Here is a 21,519-nt window from a genome sequence, read left to right as displayed (position 1 = left end):
GGAGTTTGAAAATTGCACATAATATTGCTGTGAGATTTTGAATTGGTAGATGCTAAATTTGTCAGAGCTTATACGGGTAGGATTAAAATCCGACGGTCGTGCTGGAGCACGGAAATTGTAAGCGAAGCGTGGACATTAGTCCCCGGTACAACAATAGTGACTGTAAGCCGACATTACAGAACAATAATTTCTAATCCGGTCGTGCTTTCGTGGAGGTTTATCGTGGCAAAAATTCATCTGCTACGAACGAGTTTACAAATGGTCACAAACAGCGTAAAGAAAGGAGCAAAACGAACCCAAAATCGCACTTGTAAATCGGGCAATGAATGTCCGAATATTTGTCCGCTGAGTCACGGTATCGGTGCGCGATGCGATTATGTTTCCATGGTGCCCGCGCTCCATCTGCACGATAATACGTTTTATTCTGTGTTCATCGTTTTTTTAGCGTGCTATTTTTTCGCTCTTATTCCCTGTCTGTCGCTCTTTCTCTCGCTTTTCAATCTCTTCTGTCCAAGGGTAGAGCACCACCAATTTGTCAACAAAAGTTTACCTGTGCCGGCGCAGAATCGGTGTAGGCAAAATAGCGGATAAAAAAGGACCACGAGAGAATGTAAAAGTTATCAGAGGCCGGGCACATACGCGATGTGCTACGAACGGCAGCAGTTGGGTAGTACACACTCTCGTACCATTTCGCGCACCTTAACATCCCCAAAAACACCACCCATCCATTTTTTCCCCGGTAGAAACGCATTGTGTGGTTGCGATGAAAGCACAATGATTTTTAATATTTTAAGCGTTTTCCATGACGCCGGTCAGTGTGTGTGTGTGTGTGTGGGAATGCTGCTGTTCGCATACATGTGCCTTGCCGGTCGATCTTTGATAATAGCGTACGAAGATGATCAGCAAACGAGAGCACTTTTGCGCTTTGTGTGCCACGGCTTAGTGCAGAAACCGAGCCAGGGGCACAATGCAAAGCGACACAAACACAAAAAAAAACACACACACACACACACTACCCGTCAGTGTATGGTTTGAAAAGGGGAGACATGAAAAGGGCTGTAATCGGTTAGAGTGTGCTGCCGAGGCCGTGGTTGGAGTGGCGAACAGCATGCTTTGTTGGGCAGCTTTTGCAGTTGAAACAAACATCGTTCGCCTAAAAGAATGCAATTTTTTGCTTGCGAGTAAAATAATGATAGTTGCACCTAAAAGTATGCAACGTACTTTCATCATTTCGGTAGGTTTGGAAAGTTTGATTTCGCAAGACATCGCAAGAGAACAAGGCGCCTAAACGTATGCAATCTATTCGAAAAAATAGTGTTATAACTGCCTAAATGTATGCAATTATTGTACTTTTGTGTTGTTTGTCGGAGTTTTAACCAATCGTCAAACACTACAATTATTTTTTCAACTGAATTGTCCTGCGAAAATATTAACTACCCTGGTGCTTCATTATTTTGTTGAAACTACGTACATTTCTTCTCATTACTTAAGGCTAGCAAGTTTAATTTGCAGCAAAATACCTCGTCATCGAAAGGATTTTCCCAGTAAGATGGGAAGATCATACATAAGCGAGATAGAAAGCGACAACTACCAACGCCGTCGTTAACGGTTGGTAACTTTCAATGGATAGTGGATTTTGCGTCTGCCATCCTGTTCCATCATGTGTTTGGTTTGTGTATGCGTATGTGTTTGTTTCTTCTCTTCTGCTGTTGCTGTGCTTGTTTTGTTTTTCTTCTCGCACCGTAAAGTGGCGAACGTATTGTTAACACAAATTCCACTGCACACAGTTGCGGTGGACCGGGTTTCGGAAACGGGGAAGTCCAATGGCGAAACAAGAATCCCCGCGCGGTCCCCAAAATCCCACCTGCTACTTTTCCACCTCGCACATCCGCCCCAAAGACGCAGTTCACATCTCGCCAAGCGGCTGCTCGCGCTGCCGGGAGTGAAGGGTGGACAGCTGGTTTCATTTTTATGTATGCACGCGGCGGGTTAAGATGTACTGCCGAGTCGGGGTCGGGTTGCAAGGGCAAAACGGGAAGGTTTTTTTGTTGTTTCGTGCTGGCTGTCGTTGCAGGTGTTGGTGTTGGCGCGGTGTGTTTGTGTTGCGATTTGCTCAAGGATCACCGAGGGATTCGTCGTCATTCGAGCGCTCGCTCAAACATGTGAGCAAAGTGCGGGCGGTAGGTTTGGGACGCAGAGGGTCTGCCACCGCCTGTATCCTTCCATCTATCTAGCCCGGGCAGCATGAGTCTCCAAACTGAGGCGAATCATTTCTGAATTCCCGCCCGGATAATAGCCGGGTACGTTCCATTTTTCATCGAACCACATGTGCGGGCAGACAACCAACAACCATGCCTTTACCCTTGCCACGCGCTGCTTCGCTCCCCTCCCTCATTGTTGGGCGGTCTTGCATCGTGAAAAGAATGTTACCGCGCATAGGTCCTTCGGTGTTCCACTTTGGGGGAATGGGAAGGCTAGGTTTACACTTTTACCCGAAGCATGTCAGATCGCTTTTCTTTCGGATCTTTTTTTTTTATTGCTACCACTCCCTGCGGTGGCGGTGAACTTGTCCCGGCCCTCTGCACACCCGGATCAGGCATCACTGCTATCGTCATCCGATCATCATTATTATCATCTCCATCGTCATCGCTGGAGCTGTGAGTGGTAGGGTCGTGGAGGTTTTCGAGTTTTCTTTTTCTTGTCTAGTGTGCCCCCGATTGTGTTGCTTGTAATGTGCTCCGTTGTAGGAGTTTTGTGTATGTGTATATGTGTTTGTGTGTGTGCGCGTATGTTTGCTTTTCCATTCAGCGGGGTTTTCTCCGTTGCGGAGAGATTTCTTCTTCGGCTTTCGGCTTTCGGGGGCAGGAAAGAATTGCTTTTACGTTGCCGTTTGCCCCCAGGAGAGCACTTTCGAGCCATTCGACTCTGCGGCCAAGTGTTGCGTTTTCTGCTCACGCCCAACTCCCCGGGGTCCCATTGTTGCGAGCGTGCAATTCAAAATCTCACACAAAGTGTTTGTGATGCGTGTTTGTGTATCGTTCTGGGGGAGGGTTTGCTTCACCTTTTTTCAAATGGAGTTTGGCGTTGCGATTTGGTTCAGATGATTAAGATTATCTTTTGCCGATTACGTACTGCAGAGCATAAAATGTCTAACACTGAGGACATTTTTAGATCTTTAGGAAATGTGCGTTTATTGATGATTTTAATGGTTTAATATTTTTTATTCGATTAGTTTGGTCACAAAACCGGCATATTTACCGAGACTATATTATACAGTGAATCAATAATAATAAAAATAATAATAATAATAATAATAATAATAATAATAATAATAATAATAATAATAATAATAATAATAATAATAATAATAATAATAATAATAATAATAATAATAATAATAATAATAATAATAATAATATAATAATAATAATAATAATAAAATGAAAATAATAATAATAATAATAATAATAATAATAATAATAATAATAATAATAATAATAATAATAATAATAATAATAATTAGCTACAGAGTAACGCTCGTGTACTTTGATTGCATATTTGGGATGTAAAGGTTAATTTCATTTTCAATGTAAAAAGTATGAAACTATAATTCTAGCGTCTCTGATAATTGAGTATAATCTTTGAAAGGCTTTTACTAGACAAGTCTGTTCTAGGGGCTGGACGATTTTTCCTATGCAATAGGCTAAATTATTTTCAATAGGGTAAGTACACCGGTTTTGACAATAATATGCCATCAAGATACCAATCTTACTCCAGTAAAAATAATTGCAAAATGCCAAAAGTTTACATCTTTTCTAGGAGCCTAAAATGTGTAGAACAAGAGAGCAATTTTCAACCAAATGTTTAAAGAAATCTTGCAGTACTGCTCTTAGCAAAACGGTAAAAAGATGGCAATCATCTTGGCCGCACATTTTAAAACAGTGATATTTAACAAACGGAAGTTGCCACCACGGAACCAATGAAGTGCAAATAGTTTAAAATGTAGGCATTTGGCATAAAAAAATCTATTCGTGGTTTCAGTACTCAAATTAACTGTTTAAGAGCGAAAAAATTGTTCATTATAGGCATAATTGGTGCTAAAACCACCATTGCTCAGTGGAAGCAGACCGGGATGAAAATCATTTTTGAACTTTTATATTTCAATGCCGGGAATATGTTTGCATTTTAGTAGATACTAGTACATTGAGAAAGCCAAAAAAAAAACTTCTAAACTCCGTGGATTGCAAGCAAAAACAATTGAAAAATGTTTCAAATCCTTCATATTTAGCCAAATGGAAGGAGCATCTTTCAACTATAATATAAAAAAAATTATGCTTTGATTTTGAAAGTTAATAGTGTTTTAGAAAGGCCATTTAATAGCATTTAAAATGAAGATTTTTCATAGACAATAATATACTCGTAGGTATTATTTAAGATTTGGTTTAAACATAAGTAAAGCACGACCTGTCATGAACTGTGAAATATTCGTGTTACTGCTTTAATTTTAATAACTGTGTTCGTTTTTACAGTAATATGACCTTATGTTTTTTACGGTTTGATTTTGCTTATAATTTTGTTTGCATCCATTTTTAGAGACATATTAGTCTTAGCAAAGTCTGACCACCTGTAAATGAAAATATAAATACACTCTTTAATGTTTTTTTTTAATTGATGATACTTTATATTTCGGTCTTAATTTACGTATAGGGCTAACATACTGTACCAACACAAGAAAACTGCTAGACAATCGAATTGTAGCCAATTATGTGAAATTGGAAGAATTTCTAAAGCAAAATAGAATATAACATCCTTATTCAATAGAAAATATTCAGATCTACTAACAACATATTTTTATCTCGGTGTTGATATGGGCTGCTTCCACTGTGCATTAGTATACTTACCCAAATTGGTTTTGAATGTTTTATAGAAAATTAATTCAATCTATTTTTTTATTTCACAGTAATGTTGTTGTTCTTAAGGATATAATTCGTCCAAGGATAATCCTTTTAAAGTGTGTCAAATGTTTTTGATTGTCTCAAAAATCAAAATTATAAAGTAAATAATTTATTGCTGTGACTGTTTTTTTTTTAATGTAGACATTTTAAAGACAAAAGCTCCAAGAATATAATTTGACAATTTTAATTGGAACGTTCTTACCGAAACTAATTTTAAACGCTGATTCATTCGATAAAATTAGCGTCAAAATGACCCTTAACAACCTTATTTTGCACTGTGAGTAATGAAATCCGTACTGTATCCCTTCAATTGCAAACATAGTCCCTAGATTGATGCCGTTCTGCAGAAAAATGCAGCCAATTTATATGTGTTTTTGCATTTAGGAACTTGGTCATAGTAAATCAGAAAAAAAGAACACAAATTCTCCACGAAGTCGAACAGGTACAACTTACCGTACAGTCGTATCGTGCCCTCCGCGTCCCCAATGCTGTTCTTCGAGATGCACTTGTAGCCGCCCATGTCCGATTTGTGCAGCTTGCGAATGACCAGCGTCATCTGGACCGCGTACATCGAGCTTTCGTTCTCGTTCATCAGATAACGCTCGTTTGAGATGATCATTTCACCTGCAATATAGAGACACAATAGATAGAGATAGAGTGAGAGAGAGAAAGAGAGAAAGAGAGAAAGAGAGAGAGAGAGAGAGAGAGCGAGAGGGAAAATGAGAACAAATCAATGTAACATTCCATTTCGCGGCTAAGCATCCGGTTTAGGCTGATGCACAGTTAGAGAAGCGTTCGAAAACCGATCAGACAGAGACACTGCCCAGCCATTTGGCAAATTCGCCATCGAACGGGCATCGTTGAGACACACTCGACACTCGATAAACATCAGCTGCAGTGGGCAATCGAACGCAAAACGTGCACCGGCGGTTGTGCGTTGGTGGACACTTTAAAACGAGCAAACAACGGCACCGAGCACACAAACAGGTTTGGATTTGTGTGTAAATATGTTTTAGTGGGTGGGTGGGTTGGTGCGCGAGTGCCATAATGACTCCCGCTTCGTTCTTTTTCCCCCTTGCCCTTTCACCCGCACACCTTTCCTTAGTTCCCGCTGCCGGTTGGGCAGTGCCGAGAAGCAACGACGCGAGCTTGCAATATTTATTTCATTAAACAAAATAAATAATCATCCCTGCTGTGTGCCGCTCGCACCACTGCTGGGGGGGGCGCTGTCAGCCACGCTTCGGGCCGGTAGCGCCACCTGGCGAGGAACCCGCGATAGTGGTTGACTTCAGCTGCACCTGCTACGTGCGTGCTTGTTTCGTTGGTTTTCCCTGAGCTCATGTGGGGGGAAATACGCTACCCACAGAGCGGGCATTCACTCTCTCCCCCTCCTTCTCCTCTTCCTTCGGCACTCCAGCGCCTGGCTGGCAACAAATTTGTGAATTTCTCGCGCATTGCAACAAAACAGCAGGCGGCGCCGACCACCGGCACGTGCGTGTATTTTATGATTAACAAGTAATTTAACTTATTTACATTCATAACATTGAATAAATAATTACAATTTGAACAGATAATGCAAAATACATGCACTGCTTTTGCTGCCGCCATGTCCGTGCTGGCGCGGCCCGTACAGTTTGCGTGCATAATGCTGGCCGAGTCTCTTGCGGGATCGTCACGTTCGCGCTGTTTTCTGCACGCACCACACACAGCACGCCATCCCACTTAAACGTGTGTGTGTGTGTCTGTGTGTGAGTGTAGAATCAAGAGGAAGAGGTACACACATCATAAAAAAACCATCCCTTGCGTTCTAGGTCCACCACGATGCGTTTTTTTGCTCGTCTCCTACCGTCACGCGCCTTGACTGTAATGCGTCGGCCTGCTAAACGGTATCGTTTATGCGATGCAGCACACAATCGGTGCAATGAATGCTTCGGTTTGATGGGGAGACAAAAAGTGGGCGGAGGGTGAGAATTCAACTGGATGAGGGTAAAAACGGCAGCAGGAGATGATAGCCGAAATTGCGTTTTAAATGACCATGCACCGCGATGACGCGATAGCAAAAGGCGCAAACCGGTAGCCACCGCACTATGTGTCTGTATGTGTAACTGTCGAATTGGTGAGGGGAGCAAGGGGATGTAGTAGCAGTTTGTGCGTCGACCATTGTGCGTGAAAAGCGCAACAGCAAAAGGCAAAGGAAAGGAGGGAGGGCAAAAAATGGGTTTCAAAATTTGTGCCTCCTGCTCGGTTGGTGAATATTAGTGGAGCTGGGAGCGTGCTGCGGAGTGCATACTTTTTACTCACTACCGGGACTTGCATTCCAAACTCTTTGCCATACCTTCCGTGAGCCTCTGAATGCGACCTGAGCTTTCAAGTAATCAACAGCTGGCCACGAGATAAACGATTTCGAAAATATTCGCTTCTATTGCCGTTGGGCAATGCGCGCAGCTTGCGGGAAGCTCTCCTTCGTGTGAAACGCCTTTGCACGTGTGTGAGTGTGTTGATGCACGTTAAACAAAAGAGGGAGGAGGGAGGGAAGCCAAACGGCCAGTGCCACCGTATGCGTGTGTGTGGCTGTGCGAAAATTAATTTTCAATAAATTAAACGCAACCCATCGCACAAGCACGTCAGCACAACATTGGGCCCGGCATTGGGCGTTAGGGTAATATTTTTGCTGCAGCAAAAAAAGGGAATAAAAAATGCTACCCATTCCCCGCTCAACTCAAAATTGCATTTATTGTACGCAAAAAGTTTCGATGTGTGTGTTTGTGTGTGTGAGCATCAGAAGGGAAAAGGCAAACGCTTTTTCCCGCTCCGGTGGCGTTTGTTTGCAACCAGTTTTGGGTAGCTACAGCTCGCGGCTGCCCTCCTGCTGGGATTGTTGGATGGGATGGAAGTGGATTTTTGTGTGTTTGTTTGTTCAGGTGGCCCCCTCAAGACCCCCCCCCCCCCCATGCATTAGTGAAGATTAATTACGCCCGCCCGTAATAGTGGAGGCGCCTAGCCGCTTATTCCATAATGGTTCACGCTGGTGAGCCCTGCCCGTACCTTGGTTCGGCCCGATCAAGATTTGCCATGGTTTGTTTGATGGAGGATTTTTGTTCTCTTGGTTTCCACTGGTTGCTTGAAGCTGTCGACTTACCATTCTCACGCTGCCAGTAGTTGATGGCTTTCGGGGATGCCTCCACGTTGCAGATGAGCGTTACGTCCGTGCCGAGCGGCGCACCGACGAGCTGGTTTGGCACCTGGATTAGCGGATGAACTGTTGAAAGAAAGAAAAGGCCATGTGTGAGTTCTTTTTTTCGTTTTAATTTTGGGCTACGATTCATTGCTACCATTGTACATGCAATTTTTTTGGTTATAATTAATTTGGTTGATCAATGTGGGACGAGCAATTTGATTGATTTGGGAGTCCCGTGGTACAGTCGTCAATTCGTACGACCCAATAGCATCCCCGAGATGGGTTCAAGCCTCATACGGACTGCGCTTCCGTAGCAAGAATATAACTGAACTGCTGAATAAGTCACGAAAGCCGGTATGTCCACGTAGAAGAAGAATCAACTGGACACTAAATTAATTATTTAAAATAGTACTTGCGTAAAATTTGCTTTTCGTGCTTTGTGCTTCAAATTTATTTGTTTTGTGTTTATTAAAATTAACTTGTTTTAGTCAAAGTTTAAGTTATTCTGCCGTCTTTGTCTAATCGCAAACATCTGATTCAAAAATAGTCAAATTTGCAAATACCACGTTTCTTTGAATACGAGTAAGGCATTAATTACGTAACGGCAAAATAGCAAATTTCCGACCCTCTCTTTTTTCAGGTGTAAAAATTTTTTACGTTGCAAGAAATTGTTCTGGTACCACCACCCGCTCACCTTCCTCCGATAGCTTATGTTATTGAACAAAATTGGTTTTTTGTTGTTAATTTTTCTTTTTTTACTTTTTGTGGCCTGAGATGTACCAAACCAGGTATTTTCAATTTTGGAACAAAAATCCACGGTTATTTACTCGGGATTAATGGTATTTTACCGGTTAATATTATTGAACCATTAAACAATTGTGTTTGCCTATATGCGATATCGAGCAGTCGTTAACTGTTTTGACGATCGTTTATTTTTACAGGAATGAACAGCAAATGAACTTGGTTGAACCAAACTGAACTTTACACGACTATTTAAATGTGTTCATTTATTCGCGATATCGGCTGACATCTGATTTACGACATCGTCAATGGGAAAATAAAGTTGTAGAATCATAAAGTGGTACAGTAAGAATTTAAGACTTTCAACAAAATTATTTCAACATGTAGCGCTCGATTGCTGCCGCTCGATTGTTCATTACTGAACCAACCAGCATACACACATAAACATACACACAGCATGTTTCGAGCATACTTATTAAATTGAACTCTCTCTCTCTCTCTCTCTCTTACGCTAACTATCGACCGAGTGAGTTGTTATTTCCGTGCGATCCGAAAGTAGTTGTAAAATGTTCCAAAATCATTTACATATTTAAAGTTTGTCGCATATAGCCATCAAATTCAAAAAGATTCCGATTGTAGCGCCTGGTAGTTAGGCAATTAGTATAATACTAGGAATAATCATTTATAGTAAGCAATTATGGTAGCGATCGTTTATGGTATGATGGGAAGGATAGGAAGGATAGGAACAATTATAGCAAGTAAATTACATAAAAATGCATTAGCTAGATAAGGATATAATATAGGGCATATGATAGAATAGGATAGGGATATAAGCTAATAGCCACATAAGATATGTTTAAGATAAATACTTTTAGCCAATAGAAAAACGTAGGGTAAATTTTAGCGCGAAAAGGAGTAGTATAAATAAGGGCTAGGAATAGAAATTAGGTCATTAAGGAAACTGTATACTAAGAGGAAACGTTGTCCGGAAAATATAGAAGTAAAAAGTATTCCTAAGTCGGTGTCGATATTTCAAGTTAGATTGGAAAGAAACCTTTGTCCACCACACGATAATCGGATCCTTAGCGCCCTTTGCTATGTTCATCCAACCATCTTCCTGGACCTTCATAAATATGTCCACCTTGCCAGATTTGTTTTTTAACCTTTGAATTGTAGTTTTGAAACAGAGCTCGTTTAGTCCCAAAAAATGTGCCAATATTCGGTTTGCTCTTTCCCTTTCCAAATAAAGCAATTATAAAATCTTGGCACAACAATGGAACGGTCTCGATTTAAGCTTGCTTTCGCATAATTACAACCTCAAATCTTGACAGTGTAGCACCGGCAACGCCACTTTTACACCCCGCGCACGTTTCGCACGGGTTTCGTCATATTTCATATTGAGCTACAAGCGCACGCCACGTGCAGCCATTGCCAGCGGTTGCGGAAAACCCCACCCAAATAGACGACGTGGAAGGAGGTTGCTTCCCCCTGCCGGGGTAAGAAATCATAAACGCCAACCGGCACATGCTTCCCGTGCTGTGGGACGTGTTTAATTTACACCTGTTTTCGGAGTGTTTTATGTGCAACATTGACACACTTTACGGCCAAGCACTTCGCCTACACTACACCCTCTCACCGCTCACTGTGTCACGCTGTGGGACACCGATTAGTAGACAGCGGGGATGGAGAAGGTGGAGGGGGCAGCGAGGAAAAGGTATTAAAATTAATAATAATTATCAAACAATATTCCACGGCACACAAACACTTGCCACATCAAACAAAAACGCAAACTCCCTGCAGCCCGCCCCGGCCGCGCCAAAACCGCCAGGACGGTGTTCATGGGAAAAGTTTTTCACCCCTTTCGAAGGGTGCTGGTGAGCGGGTGGGGTGCTGTGCTGCCGCCGGGTGTAAAGGGAGATAGAAATGTCCTGCAAACCCTTTCGGCCGCCTTTCAACGTGTGGCAGTGAACGGGTTTGAGCGATTAGCTTAAACGCTTCCCCGGGCGCAGGGGGGGGGGGGGGGGAAGGTTTCATGGAGGTAGGCCGGTGAACGTGACAAGGAGTAGCGCTCAGTTACAGCGTGTTAATTTAGCGCTAGGCCCTATTTTTTTCCATCTCTCTCTCTCTCGTACCAGGAGGATACACTGAGCGGCTTATGAGCGAGGCGAGTGAGCTCACTTCGGCACTCCCAACGAACGAACGGAAACTGCAAGAGAGTTCCCTCTTTGAACGTGCATTTAAAGTAGAGACAATGCTGCAGTTCGGCTACGATTGAATGCCAGTTACTGGTGCGGCGCACTGTCCAAATACGCTTCCGATTTCTGGGACTGGAGATGAAAATTAACCCCGCTCAACGCTCGCACGACTTGTGGCATAAAGTGCGCCACAGTGCGTTTCATGGCTGGCGAAAGGGGCGGCAAGGGAGTCCAATAAATGTAACGGCCGTGCAAAGGGTTTCGACGGACTGGCAGAGTGGAGGGGGTTTTAAAATGTGTCCCTTCATTTTACGACATTAGCACCAGCAGCTTCCGAGCTTCCTCCCAATTGCGCTGCTCCTTGGCAGCGTTTTTCGTTTCGTACGGTCGGGCGGTGGATGGGGCATGGCAGCAGTGGGGTAGAACTTGGAAGCTGACGGCAACGATAAGCAACGTCCCCGGGTAGGCACGTTGCCGTGTCGTTTTTGTCTTTCGCTCCGGCAGGCACCAGCAAAACGCATAATGAACCATAAACTTCCATACACTGGGTCTAGCCAGTAAGGCATCGGTGTCGAATTTTCGGCCGCCGGTTTTGGCTCTGCAACACACACACACACACACACACACACACACACACACACACACACACACACACACACACCTAAAAAACCCCATCCTGGCGGGCTGAGATTGTTGATAGTATTGTAGTGAGTGCGGGCGAGAATGGAAGGTAGCGGGTAGGGTTACGGTATTTTTAATAACATGACTAACATTTGTATGGTAATTGTCACCGCTCCTGCTTGTTCGGGGCGTTCAGGTTCCAGCTTGGTACAAAACCTCAGCCCTCGGGTCGTTGGTCTTTCGCAAAAAGCCGATAGTGACGATGATGAGAAGCCGCCCAAGGACGTCCCGAAGCTTCTCTCTTGCAGGAAAAAAAATCCAAAAAACAAAACGAATGTGTGTGTGTGGTTGTGAAAGGTACCAGGGCGAAGGTTCGTAATGGAGTACGAAAATGAAGAGACAGTGCGGCGCTGGATGCAGATCAAGCGTCTGGGTAGCACCGGGCAAGGTACGCGCCGACATAGCGCCCTAGCCAGTACCGACCAGAGCATCAAATGTAAGAATTGAATTAAATTGAAATTTCGCCCATGACTCTCCGGCAGCAGCAACACTCTTCATCCCTTCATGCCGGTACCGGATGTGATGACAAAACCATGACATCAGTATGCGTTCCGGAAGGGCACCGGTTCGTATCGTGGGTCGCATCGGCCCTAACCCGAGGACTCTCGGCTGACAAGGGGGGGTTGTGCAAAATGGGTACGAGCGGACCGTAAAGGCAAACGACCCGAACGGCATCGTCATCGTGTTGGCTCTCAGGGGGTGGGCCACGGCCCCAGGAAACCCAGATGATACGGCTCGGTCTCGGGGGGATTTTAATGGTCGCTGAATAAAACTGATAGCTCGGACGAGACCGGAATGTGTGATTTGACTCCCGGCGGTTTGCATCTTGCTCCGTGCCCGTGGGCTGGCCGGCAGTAGTTCATCTTTGCCCGTTTCACCTTTGCAGTGCTAGGCTCGCTTGCACCGGACAGTACCGCACGGTGGTTGGCGCCGGTGATCAAAATTTCGCGCAACCTGCTGGGCGTGTTGAGTTTATTTTTTTTTACTGCGTTGCCAATCGGTGAGCAAATCATGCCTTTTGCGAACTATTTTGCAGTAAATAGGGCATCACGCTGGTTTGCATGTTAAATGCAAGTTTGGTTTATTAAATGTAAATAAGAATTTTGACAGTTCTATTACTGCTCTGTTAATTTAAATTACAGATCTGTAAGTATAGCTTAAATTAAGAATAGCAATTTAAGAAATAAAGTAAAAAAAGAACACAAATATGTACACATTTTTACTTCATACGATAGTTCACAAATAGCAACCTCATTTACTACTAAGTTTCACAGTACATTTTACAGGGGTTTCCGAGTTAATTTCCAATGTCTAGTACATTTTTCATTGCTTGCGGGGTGTTTTACAACAGCTGTCAAATGTTGTATTTGCATCACAATAATGTTTCAGTCCTTCCACATGACTTTCAACACGTCTCAAGCTGAGTTGAGTTTGACAGTTTCTTTGTGATGTGTGGAAAATCATGTGTAAAAACTAAAATTTTATTATGAAGCCTTCTGACAGCCAGATACACCATCTGACCGCTGTTGAAAAACACCTTGGAGGCGGTAAATAAGGGGGTTTCCAAGTCAGTTTCGAATGAAAACACTGTTATTGACCGCATGCAAAATGCTATTCCACATCGATCGGACATTTCATTTCCATCGTAATAGTTTATAATTTCTTCAGCATGATTTTTAACATGATTTAAGCTGGATTGAGTTTTTCAGTTTTTCGTTATGTGTTGAAAATCATGTGTAAAAACTGAAATTTATTATGAAGCAAATACACCATATGACAGCTGTTGAAAAACATCTTGAAGGCGGTGAATAAACATGTGCACATTTGAAAATGACTTGGAAAACCCTGTAGTCATCGTCTCCAAGATGTTTTTCAACAGCTGTCATATAGTGTATTTGCATCATAATAAAATGACAATTCTTTCACTTGATTTTCAACACCTCGCAAAGAACATTTAAACTCAATCCAGCTGTAGTCGTGTTGAAAATCATGTTGCAGAACTGAAACATTATTGTGATACCATTGCAACATTTGACATCTGCTGAAAAAAACATCGCAAGCAATGAAAAATGATACAAACATTGGAAATTGATTCGGAAAACCCTGTAAGCAGATAGCAATTTTCAAACATTACGCACAATGTTACAAACAAGCTTTTTAAGAGTTTACTATCGTTCTAGGATCAATTATGTTTTAAATCATTAATATTGAAGATTCAAAAATTCAAAACTCTTAAATACCGCCTGTTCATGCCAGAGCGAATGGAAATGCCCACTGTGCCTGTGCACGGTCCCATTCACACCGAACTCGGATGAAACGATTCGGGGGTAGGGTCTTGGCTACAGATTCTGTTTCACTCTCCGGTACCTTCGGTGGTTTCGGTGGTTTCGGCTACTTACAGTGTACTTGCAGCTTGAGCCGTTTGCTCACGGACGGTGGTACGCCGTTCGAGGCGATGCACATGTACGCTCCCATCTCGGAACGTGTCACCTTCGTCAGCGACAACATCTCACCTTCGACTATCGTTGCTGTGTGTAAAGAGAGTGAGACGGAGAGAAGTGCAGTGAACGGAACGAGCGTTAGGATGACTTTACCGCTGAAGAAGCTTTGCTGATGTATTTTTTTTTTTTGTTGTTGCTGGTTTGTTTCGCTCAGCTACTCAGCTTGAACAAATTGGCACTGCTTTACGGCAGCTTACCGATAGCTTGCTCCCCTACGTACCTTTCATCTTGCCGTGCGTGCCATTGCGGGCGATGATTTCACGCCCGTCCTCCCTTCGCCACACGATCTTTGGCTTCGGGTAGCCGCGCGCCTTGCAGATGAGCTTGGCCGAGCCACCCTCGGGCACCATCATGTCGCCGGACGTTTCCTCGTAGATGATGTCCGGCGGTATCACCACCTCGAGAAAAGCGGTCTGCCACAGCAGCGAGGGAAAGAAAGGGAGAGACAGCGATACTGTAGTGCGATGCAGCCGGGCTACTGATCGATCCGTTACCTGCATCTTCATCGGATCCGTATTGACCTGACACATGTAGACGCCCCGGTCTTCCATCTTGACGTTCCGGATCACGAGCGTCCAGGTGTTGTAGTCGTTGTGCGTCACCGACAACCGGCCATTGTTCGTGATGACGTGCTCGTGTATCGCCAGGATTGCTTTTGCGTCCGCCTTAATCCAGGCCACCTGCATGACATTGGCATAGTTGTCCCAGGAGGGGAGGATATACGGCATGACAGCAGCAGCGAGCAGCAAACAGAAAACAAACCCCGGCTACTATTAATGAACGGTACTATCGAACGAAATCATATCGGTTAACATAAACATAAAGTACAAACACACACAACACACACACACACACACACACACACACACACACACACACACACACACATACATACACTCTTTTCATGTACACTAATCCATACACACACACGCACACACTCATACACGCTTTAAAACGCACTCATACAAGAAATAGTGCAATCGTACAGCGAGCAGCGAGCTTTCACATGCAGCCAGCAGTGACCCATGTGTTCCTTTTATCCGCGTTTTTTTTTGCGCATTTGTGTGAGTTTGTCGTCTCACTTTTACTGCAGTAAGTCGTTCTTCACAGCAGCATACGGTCTGGGCTCCGGGTCAATGGGTCACTGTCTGCCTGCATGCACGTTCCTGGTGATCAACCTGGGTTTGATTAGTCGACATTGGGTGAGGAGTGATAGTGCAAAACGACACACACACACACGGTAGGAAAAGCGAACGGGTCATGCGTTTGGAATACACGGACATGCACACAGGCTACGGGGATGCAAACGAGCGCTTATAGGTTAGGTGGTCAGTTCGAATGCGTCACGAATGTAATAAGAGTAGTTGGCGTATGGAAGAGTTCACATTATGAAAACACTAAAGTAGAAACTGGTAGAGTGAGCAGTACCTTAAAGTATGCAGTTTGATACAATCGTACTTTAGAAAAAGATTAGTTTACTTCTTTTATTTTGAATGAAATTCCGAAAATAATTTAAAATATTGCATCATATTGCATACCCTGAAGAGTTGTCACATTGAGGAACTTTTTTTTACCATGAAAACACCATGAATTATGCAATGAACTTTGCTAAATTGCTGTTTTAAGTCTAGTTTAGTTGAATTGATTTTATCTCTTTGAAACCCATATCATATCAAGAAATAAAGTGTAAAACTAAAAGGTAAAAGGCTTTTCAGTTGTTGGACTAGGTTCAAATATAACTACAGCATGCATGCATATGCTTTTTTTGGTGCAGAATAACACTGTAACACATTAACTAGAAAGCGACTGCTAGGCGTATCGAATCCCTAACGTCCCCGCAAACCGCCAAACTTGTGTGCCGCGTGGGCATGGTTTCAGGCTTGCGGGGACGTACTGCTGGCCGAGGAAAACAAAAAATTCGCCATGAAATATAGCATTGAATCCTTCCGATTTGTGTGGACGCGCATTAGCATGGTGCACGACGGTGGTGCAAGACGGTGCAAGTAACTGAAAATCCCAAAGGAAACACAAGGGGATAAGGGTGGGTGCAGGGCAACTAGTGCGTGTGCTGGCTTTTGGCCGGTGATGGTGCTGGTGCTGCAAAAATGGTAAAGTTCGGTGCAAATACTACCATTACTTGGTGCAGGCGGTGCTTGGTGCTTGGTTGTATGTGAGACAGAGAGAGAGTTTTTGGAAGGGGCTTTTGGGGGTTGCTTTTTTACGTAATTGATCGGTTTTGGACAACGGTTGGAAGTGGAGGATGGTGGAGCATATTAGTGCAGCTTTGCAGGTGTTGAGCTGAAAAACAAAGGAGATAGTACTCGGGACGGGGAATAATGGATTGGAAATGTGAAGATGCTGGTTGTCCGTAGTCTCAGAGAACGAGGCAACTACAGCGTATCGGAAATTAAGTTGGAGGGAGTGTGCAGAGGTTTTTTTTTATTGGGGGGAGCGTGATTGGTGCATAACACGGTGCTTACACTACTGGTGCAGTTTGCAGTTGTGGTGGTGGTGGTGGTGGTGGGAAGAATACGCTTTGGTCTGTTTCGTGGTGCGCTGCTACGCCACTAAAATGCGGTGCACTGGGCAATGTTAGATATCAACGTTTCAACTCGCTCGTGGTGGAAAACAAAACAAAAGAAGAAAGAAGTATAACTCGCAAACGAATGAATGTGCTTTGATCGGTTGGGTTTGGAGTGAAGAGGAAGGAACAGGAGGGTGCCTTTGTGTGCTATGCTTGGTGGAGGTTGTTCGCGCTCGTTCCGTTTTCTGCACGTGACTGATGTGAGCCTTCAATGATTTGAGCTTTCTTTTCGCGTTTTGGGCAGACTTTTATTTTCTTTTTTAGTTTTCGCGTTCGCGTTGGCATGTACCCGAACGTGTGTCCAATGTAGAATAGCCTCCCCCAGTTCCGACGAGCTGAGTATCGTCGTTACGTGTCGCTGGGTTTTCGTAGTGCAGGCTGTTCCGCCAACCAACCTCACGCCAACAAACGAACAAGACACCGTCGATTGGAACGGCAAGGATGTCTTTTACTTTTACGGATCCATGGCAAATAATCATCGTTTGACGTTTAGGTTGGCAGGGACTTCTGGAGTCGTTACATTTGGAGAAGGAAAGAGGAAAGGTATGTGCGCTTTCAGCGGTTGTGAAAAGAAACAGAAAGTAGTGCCACAGAAATCAGGGAAGAATCGATACCATATTTCACGTCGGAATCGGATACATACCCGGGCCGGAGTTGCTTCCCCACTCACCCGATAACCACCGAGATTGTTCACGACGCAGGTGAACGTGGCGTCGCGACCTTTTGAAAACGGGAGAAACGGGAGCACTTGGTAAAAGTCGTGGTTTCCGGGAAATTTTATCGGCCGACGAAACTTACCTTTTGCAACGGTTACATTCTCCAACGGATATACAAAGTCCGGCTCGAATGCTGACACTGGGTGCACAATTGCAGAAAACAAAAAAGAAAGTAGAAGCGTTTTAATAATCGTATTGTTAGCGTTCACTTCAAAGCGCTCATCATATTATTGGAGGGCGTTTTGCAATTCGCAAAAACAGAACAACGGTTGCTTAGTACTCAAGAACTTGCTAAAAAAATCTGATCGCGCCTTAATGTATGAAATAAGGTAGGTGGCTCCTAGATTTAAGCAAATTGGCTTGCAACATTTCCCGTCATTTCTGTAACGAAAACTACACTTTTCCATCTACAATCACCATTTCAGATCATACATGTTACATACGAGATTGTATTTTCGTTTGAAAAAAGTATAATTTACTCAGCATTATTTTTTACGCTAACCATAGCTGTTTTTTTTTTAAATTATGGATTTGTGATCATGATATATACATAAGTTTAATGCACAATACATAGATCAACTGATACTAATAAATTATGATGTTATTTTGATGAAAAGTGCAAACATTAAATATTCAATTGCTTTCGAAGAATATAAGAGGAATACTTATGAAACTAATAATATAAGTAAACGTATTCATTCATAGCATCACAAAATGTACGACTAAATCGTAACACTTGCCCTTATTAGATACACAACTATTCCAACTAGGATGGTTATGAAAGTAAGGGGTACAAATCAATTTATAAAGAAGTACCAGGAAAAAGTGATCTCTGTTTCAAGTAATAATTTTCTAAGCTTTACAAGGTTTTCAAGATTTTTTGGTTGTTTCTCAAATATTGGTTGCCTTCGATATTTTGTTGGTGTGGTGTCCAATCGGACGATACCATTCAATTGTGCGAGCGAACCAAAAATCTATAGGATACGAATGAATAAAATCGAGCAAAATTGAATAAATCGTTAGAAGGGCCTAAAAAATCATGGTAAACAATCAATAAATTGGGGGAAATCCTGGGAAGTATTTGAACCAATAATGTTCTTTGAATTGTTGAATAAAAAATTATTTTGAAATTAATGATAAAAACACACACGGCTTAGTGGTTATAAAAACGAAATTAAAAAATTTGTGACTTAGTATTCAAGGACGATACCAGCATGCTTTAGTTTTAGCGCCTGCATTTATGTTAGTTTTTTAAAGTTTGGAAAAATAGTATCTCTGTATTTGCAAGCGTTTTAAAAAAAATGTACTGAAAGCTTGAAAAGAAGTATTCAAAGAGGTTCCTATACTATAAAATATGTATGACATTATAATAACATATGTATGAGAAACTGGAAAAGGAGAGTAAGTATCCGAGTATAGTCTTAGAAATATTAAGTGCGCCTAAATGCATGCAATTTATTTGTAATGATATTGAAAATGTACAGTGAATTGTGAGAAAAAAAATCATTGAAGATCCTAGTTTGGTTTGCAGTTTATATATTATTGACGTCAAGATCTTTGCCAATACTTGATATTCTAGAGACAAATAATGTTGCTTTTCAAATTATTAAGAGGAGAATGCGAGAAACAACTCGGATGAAATCGGCCAAGCTAATATTGTTACAAAGAACACTCTTTGCAGTGTTGAGTGCTCTTCGTTTTCTCAGTTTGCCAAATAATAAACTCCAAGTACGGCAGTTGAGAAAGGGTAAATGCTTCGGAGAGCAACGTAGCTGAATCCATACCCATTCAAATTACCCCGAAACAGTTTACGAGCAGTAAAGGGACACTACCACCCAGCCCTGGGGCGCTGCTTACCGTTCGCTAGAATTACCGCTAACGCTATGTACAGAATAGCTACAGGTCGAAGGTATTGGTAACGATAAAATTTATAATTAAAACTAGTATGGCTACAGCTGTCCGTTGGCGGCAATTCCAAGATGGACGGCACCACTGTCCCCTCCATCCTCGCCGTCGTCGTTGTCGCCGCTGTCTTCGTCCGCTTCATCGCGGACTCTCTCCGCTTGTGGGTGGTTCGGTGTCGGGTGCGCTTTCTACTGTCGCGGGCCAGCTGGTGGTGGTTTGGTGCTTTCTGCGAGCAGCACCACCACCGGCTAGCCGAGCGTGAGCCCTCGCCTGTGATCGTCATCTTGCGCCGGGCGGCAACGGTTGCATCTTTGCCCCGCTGCACTGCCCCGGCCGGAGGATTGTGGGCCAGCGTTGCGTCCGTGCTGTGCGTCCGTGCCAGGAGCTTACACGGCGATGGACCACGGCGGGTACACGTGGGTTTGTGTGTATGTGTGTCTGTGTGTTGGCCGGCTTTGCTCGCTGCTACCGATACGGCTCACGTCTCGGCCGATACCGGCGCGTGACTTATTGATGGGCACGTTTGAATGACCGGGTTCTAGGACTGTACCCGCCTGCGCTGGTACCAGACCGAAGGACCGGACCCACTAAAGACCATCTCAAGCGTGGCAAAGGCTGCAGGGCTAGAAGGAAGAAAGAAGGGAGAGAGAGAGAAACAGAGGAAACGATAGTGTATGAGTTAAAGTTATGAAAAAAATGCGAATTTTGAGAAGAAAACCGAGCAACTCATCGTAATTGACCAAACGACGGACAGAAACCTTCCAACAGCGAGCCGCTGCAAACGTGTTAACTCATCATCTCCGGTAAAGTGCCCAGCATCTTCACAAACTCAGCAACACATGGTCCGGTTTCATTATCACCTCTGGGCGGACCGCACACTACAGCTGCTGCAGACCATCACGAAATTGGAAGATAACACCTCCTCATCGATTTGGCGAGCAAAAAAGGAAAAACGAAGAGATCGGTGAACATTTGCCATCAGACCCTGCGGGTGCTGCACGTCTTTGCGAGAATGCAGGAATGTGTGTGTGTGTGTGTGTAAATAAATAAAAGTCATTGTGCCCTTGATGGCCACAAGATTCCTCGAGAATCACCGTACAAGAGAGTAGAAAAAAAGAACGATACCCTGAAATCAAATCCCGAAAATTTATCAAAAAACTTTCTCATACTTGCGCACGAACGAAGGCGAGCGTTCGTTCTGCCGAGCAAGGGCAAAAATGTTTCAGAAATTGTAATGTAATATGCAACATGTTGTCCCCGGAACCGTGCCGTCCCCGTAGCCAGATGGGTAGTTATGTTTCTTTTTTTGGTCTCGCTCCCTGTTCCAGTCTCCTGTTTGGTGCTTTGAAACGGTTTCGAGTGGTTGCAAGAGCAGCAAAAAGCAGAAAAGAAAACGAAACACACCGCAAGAAAAGGAGCAAGGATCGTAACGGAAACGATCTTGACAACTACTAGAGTGTCGTCAACGTGAAACGACACCGATGATTGCGACGGTAGTTTGGTCACAGTTGAAAATGTCATGATTTTGTGCGCTGTTCGCCCCTTACACCCTTCCCAAACTAGCCCTCGAAATCGATTCTGTCTTGCGCCTCACGGTCGGCGGTTGGTGCGAAAAGTTTTTTTCCGGTCGCAACCGGTCGCGCAACCCATGTATGTGTGTCCAGGATGAAGCAATATTAGTAAGCAGTTGGAGACGAGTTTTTGGTCGTTTGGTTGCTAAACTAAAGTCTGCACCAGTGTCACCGTTGCCTGACTGACAGCTTGTTGTACATGTGTTTTTTCTGCTTTTCTTCACTTTCCCATTGCTACAATGCTCGCAAAATGATGATTCCGTCGTCCGCACAGTTGAGTGATAGAAAAATCGAATAATAACTTGTATAGAAAGGGGTAGAGTACTGGTTTTGGAGCAGGTTTAGAATTTTTGGGAGTGAAAACGAAACTACATTTAAGATGCTGTCTTTATTAGTAGATTCCTTATGGCTGTTTGGTACTGTTCAATCGATGATGATTATCTGAATGGCAAGTGGATGATTTAATTAAATTAGCGTATTTGAAGTAGTAAT

General features: G+C 43.4%; 1 protein-coding gene across 10 annotated transcripts in view; it reads right to left on the bottom strand.

Moving 5' to 3' along the window:
• The window catches only part of LOC121595704 (protein amalgam), a 58,442-nt gene that overhangs the window by 1,740 nt on the left and 35,183 nt on the right, over nt 1-21,519 (bottom strand). For 8 of the 10 annotated variants that reach the window (XM_041919888.1, XM_041919896.1, XM_041919913.1 and 5 more), the window contains 7 exons: nt 19,409-20,079; nt 17,634-17,690; nt 17,506-17,555; nt 14,472-14,931; nt 14,150-14,278; nt 8,095-8,214; nt 5,409-5,579 (listed from right to left, as the gene is read on the bottom strand). In XM_041919888.1, the coding sequence (XP_041775822.1) occupies nt 5,409-5,579; nt 8,095-8,214; nt 14,150-14,278; nt 14,472-14,931; nt 17,506-17,555; nt 17,634-17,690; nt 19,409-19,739 (1,318 nt within the window). In that variant the 5' untranslated portion in view covers nt 19,740-20,079. Of the gene's footprint in view, nt 1-5,408; nt 5,580-8,094; nt 8,215-14,149; nt 14,279-14,471; nt 14,932-17,478; nt 17,556-17,633; nt 17,691-19,408; nt 20,080-21,519 lie in introns of all 10 variants that reach the window. The other 2 variants (XM_041919951.1, XM_041919945.1) reach the window with 2 other exon arrangements.

The sequence above is a fragment of the Anopheles merus genome, chromosome X (genome assembly GCF_017562075.2).
Source record: "Anopheles merus strain MAF chromosome X, AmerM5.1, whole genome shotgun sequence".
In the NCBI taxonomy this organism is placed as follows: domain Eukaryota; kingdom Metazoa; phylum Arthropoda; class Insecta; order Diptera; family Culicidae; genus Anopheles; species Anopheles merus.
This window is presented reverse-complemented; position numbering and strand designations above follow the sequence as displayed.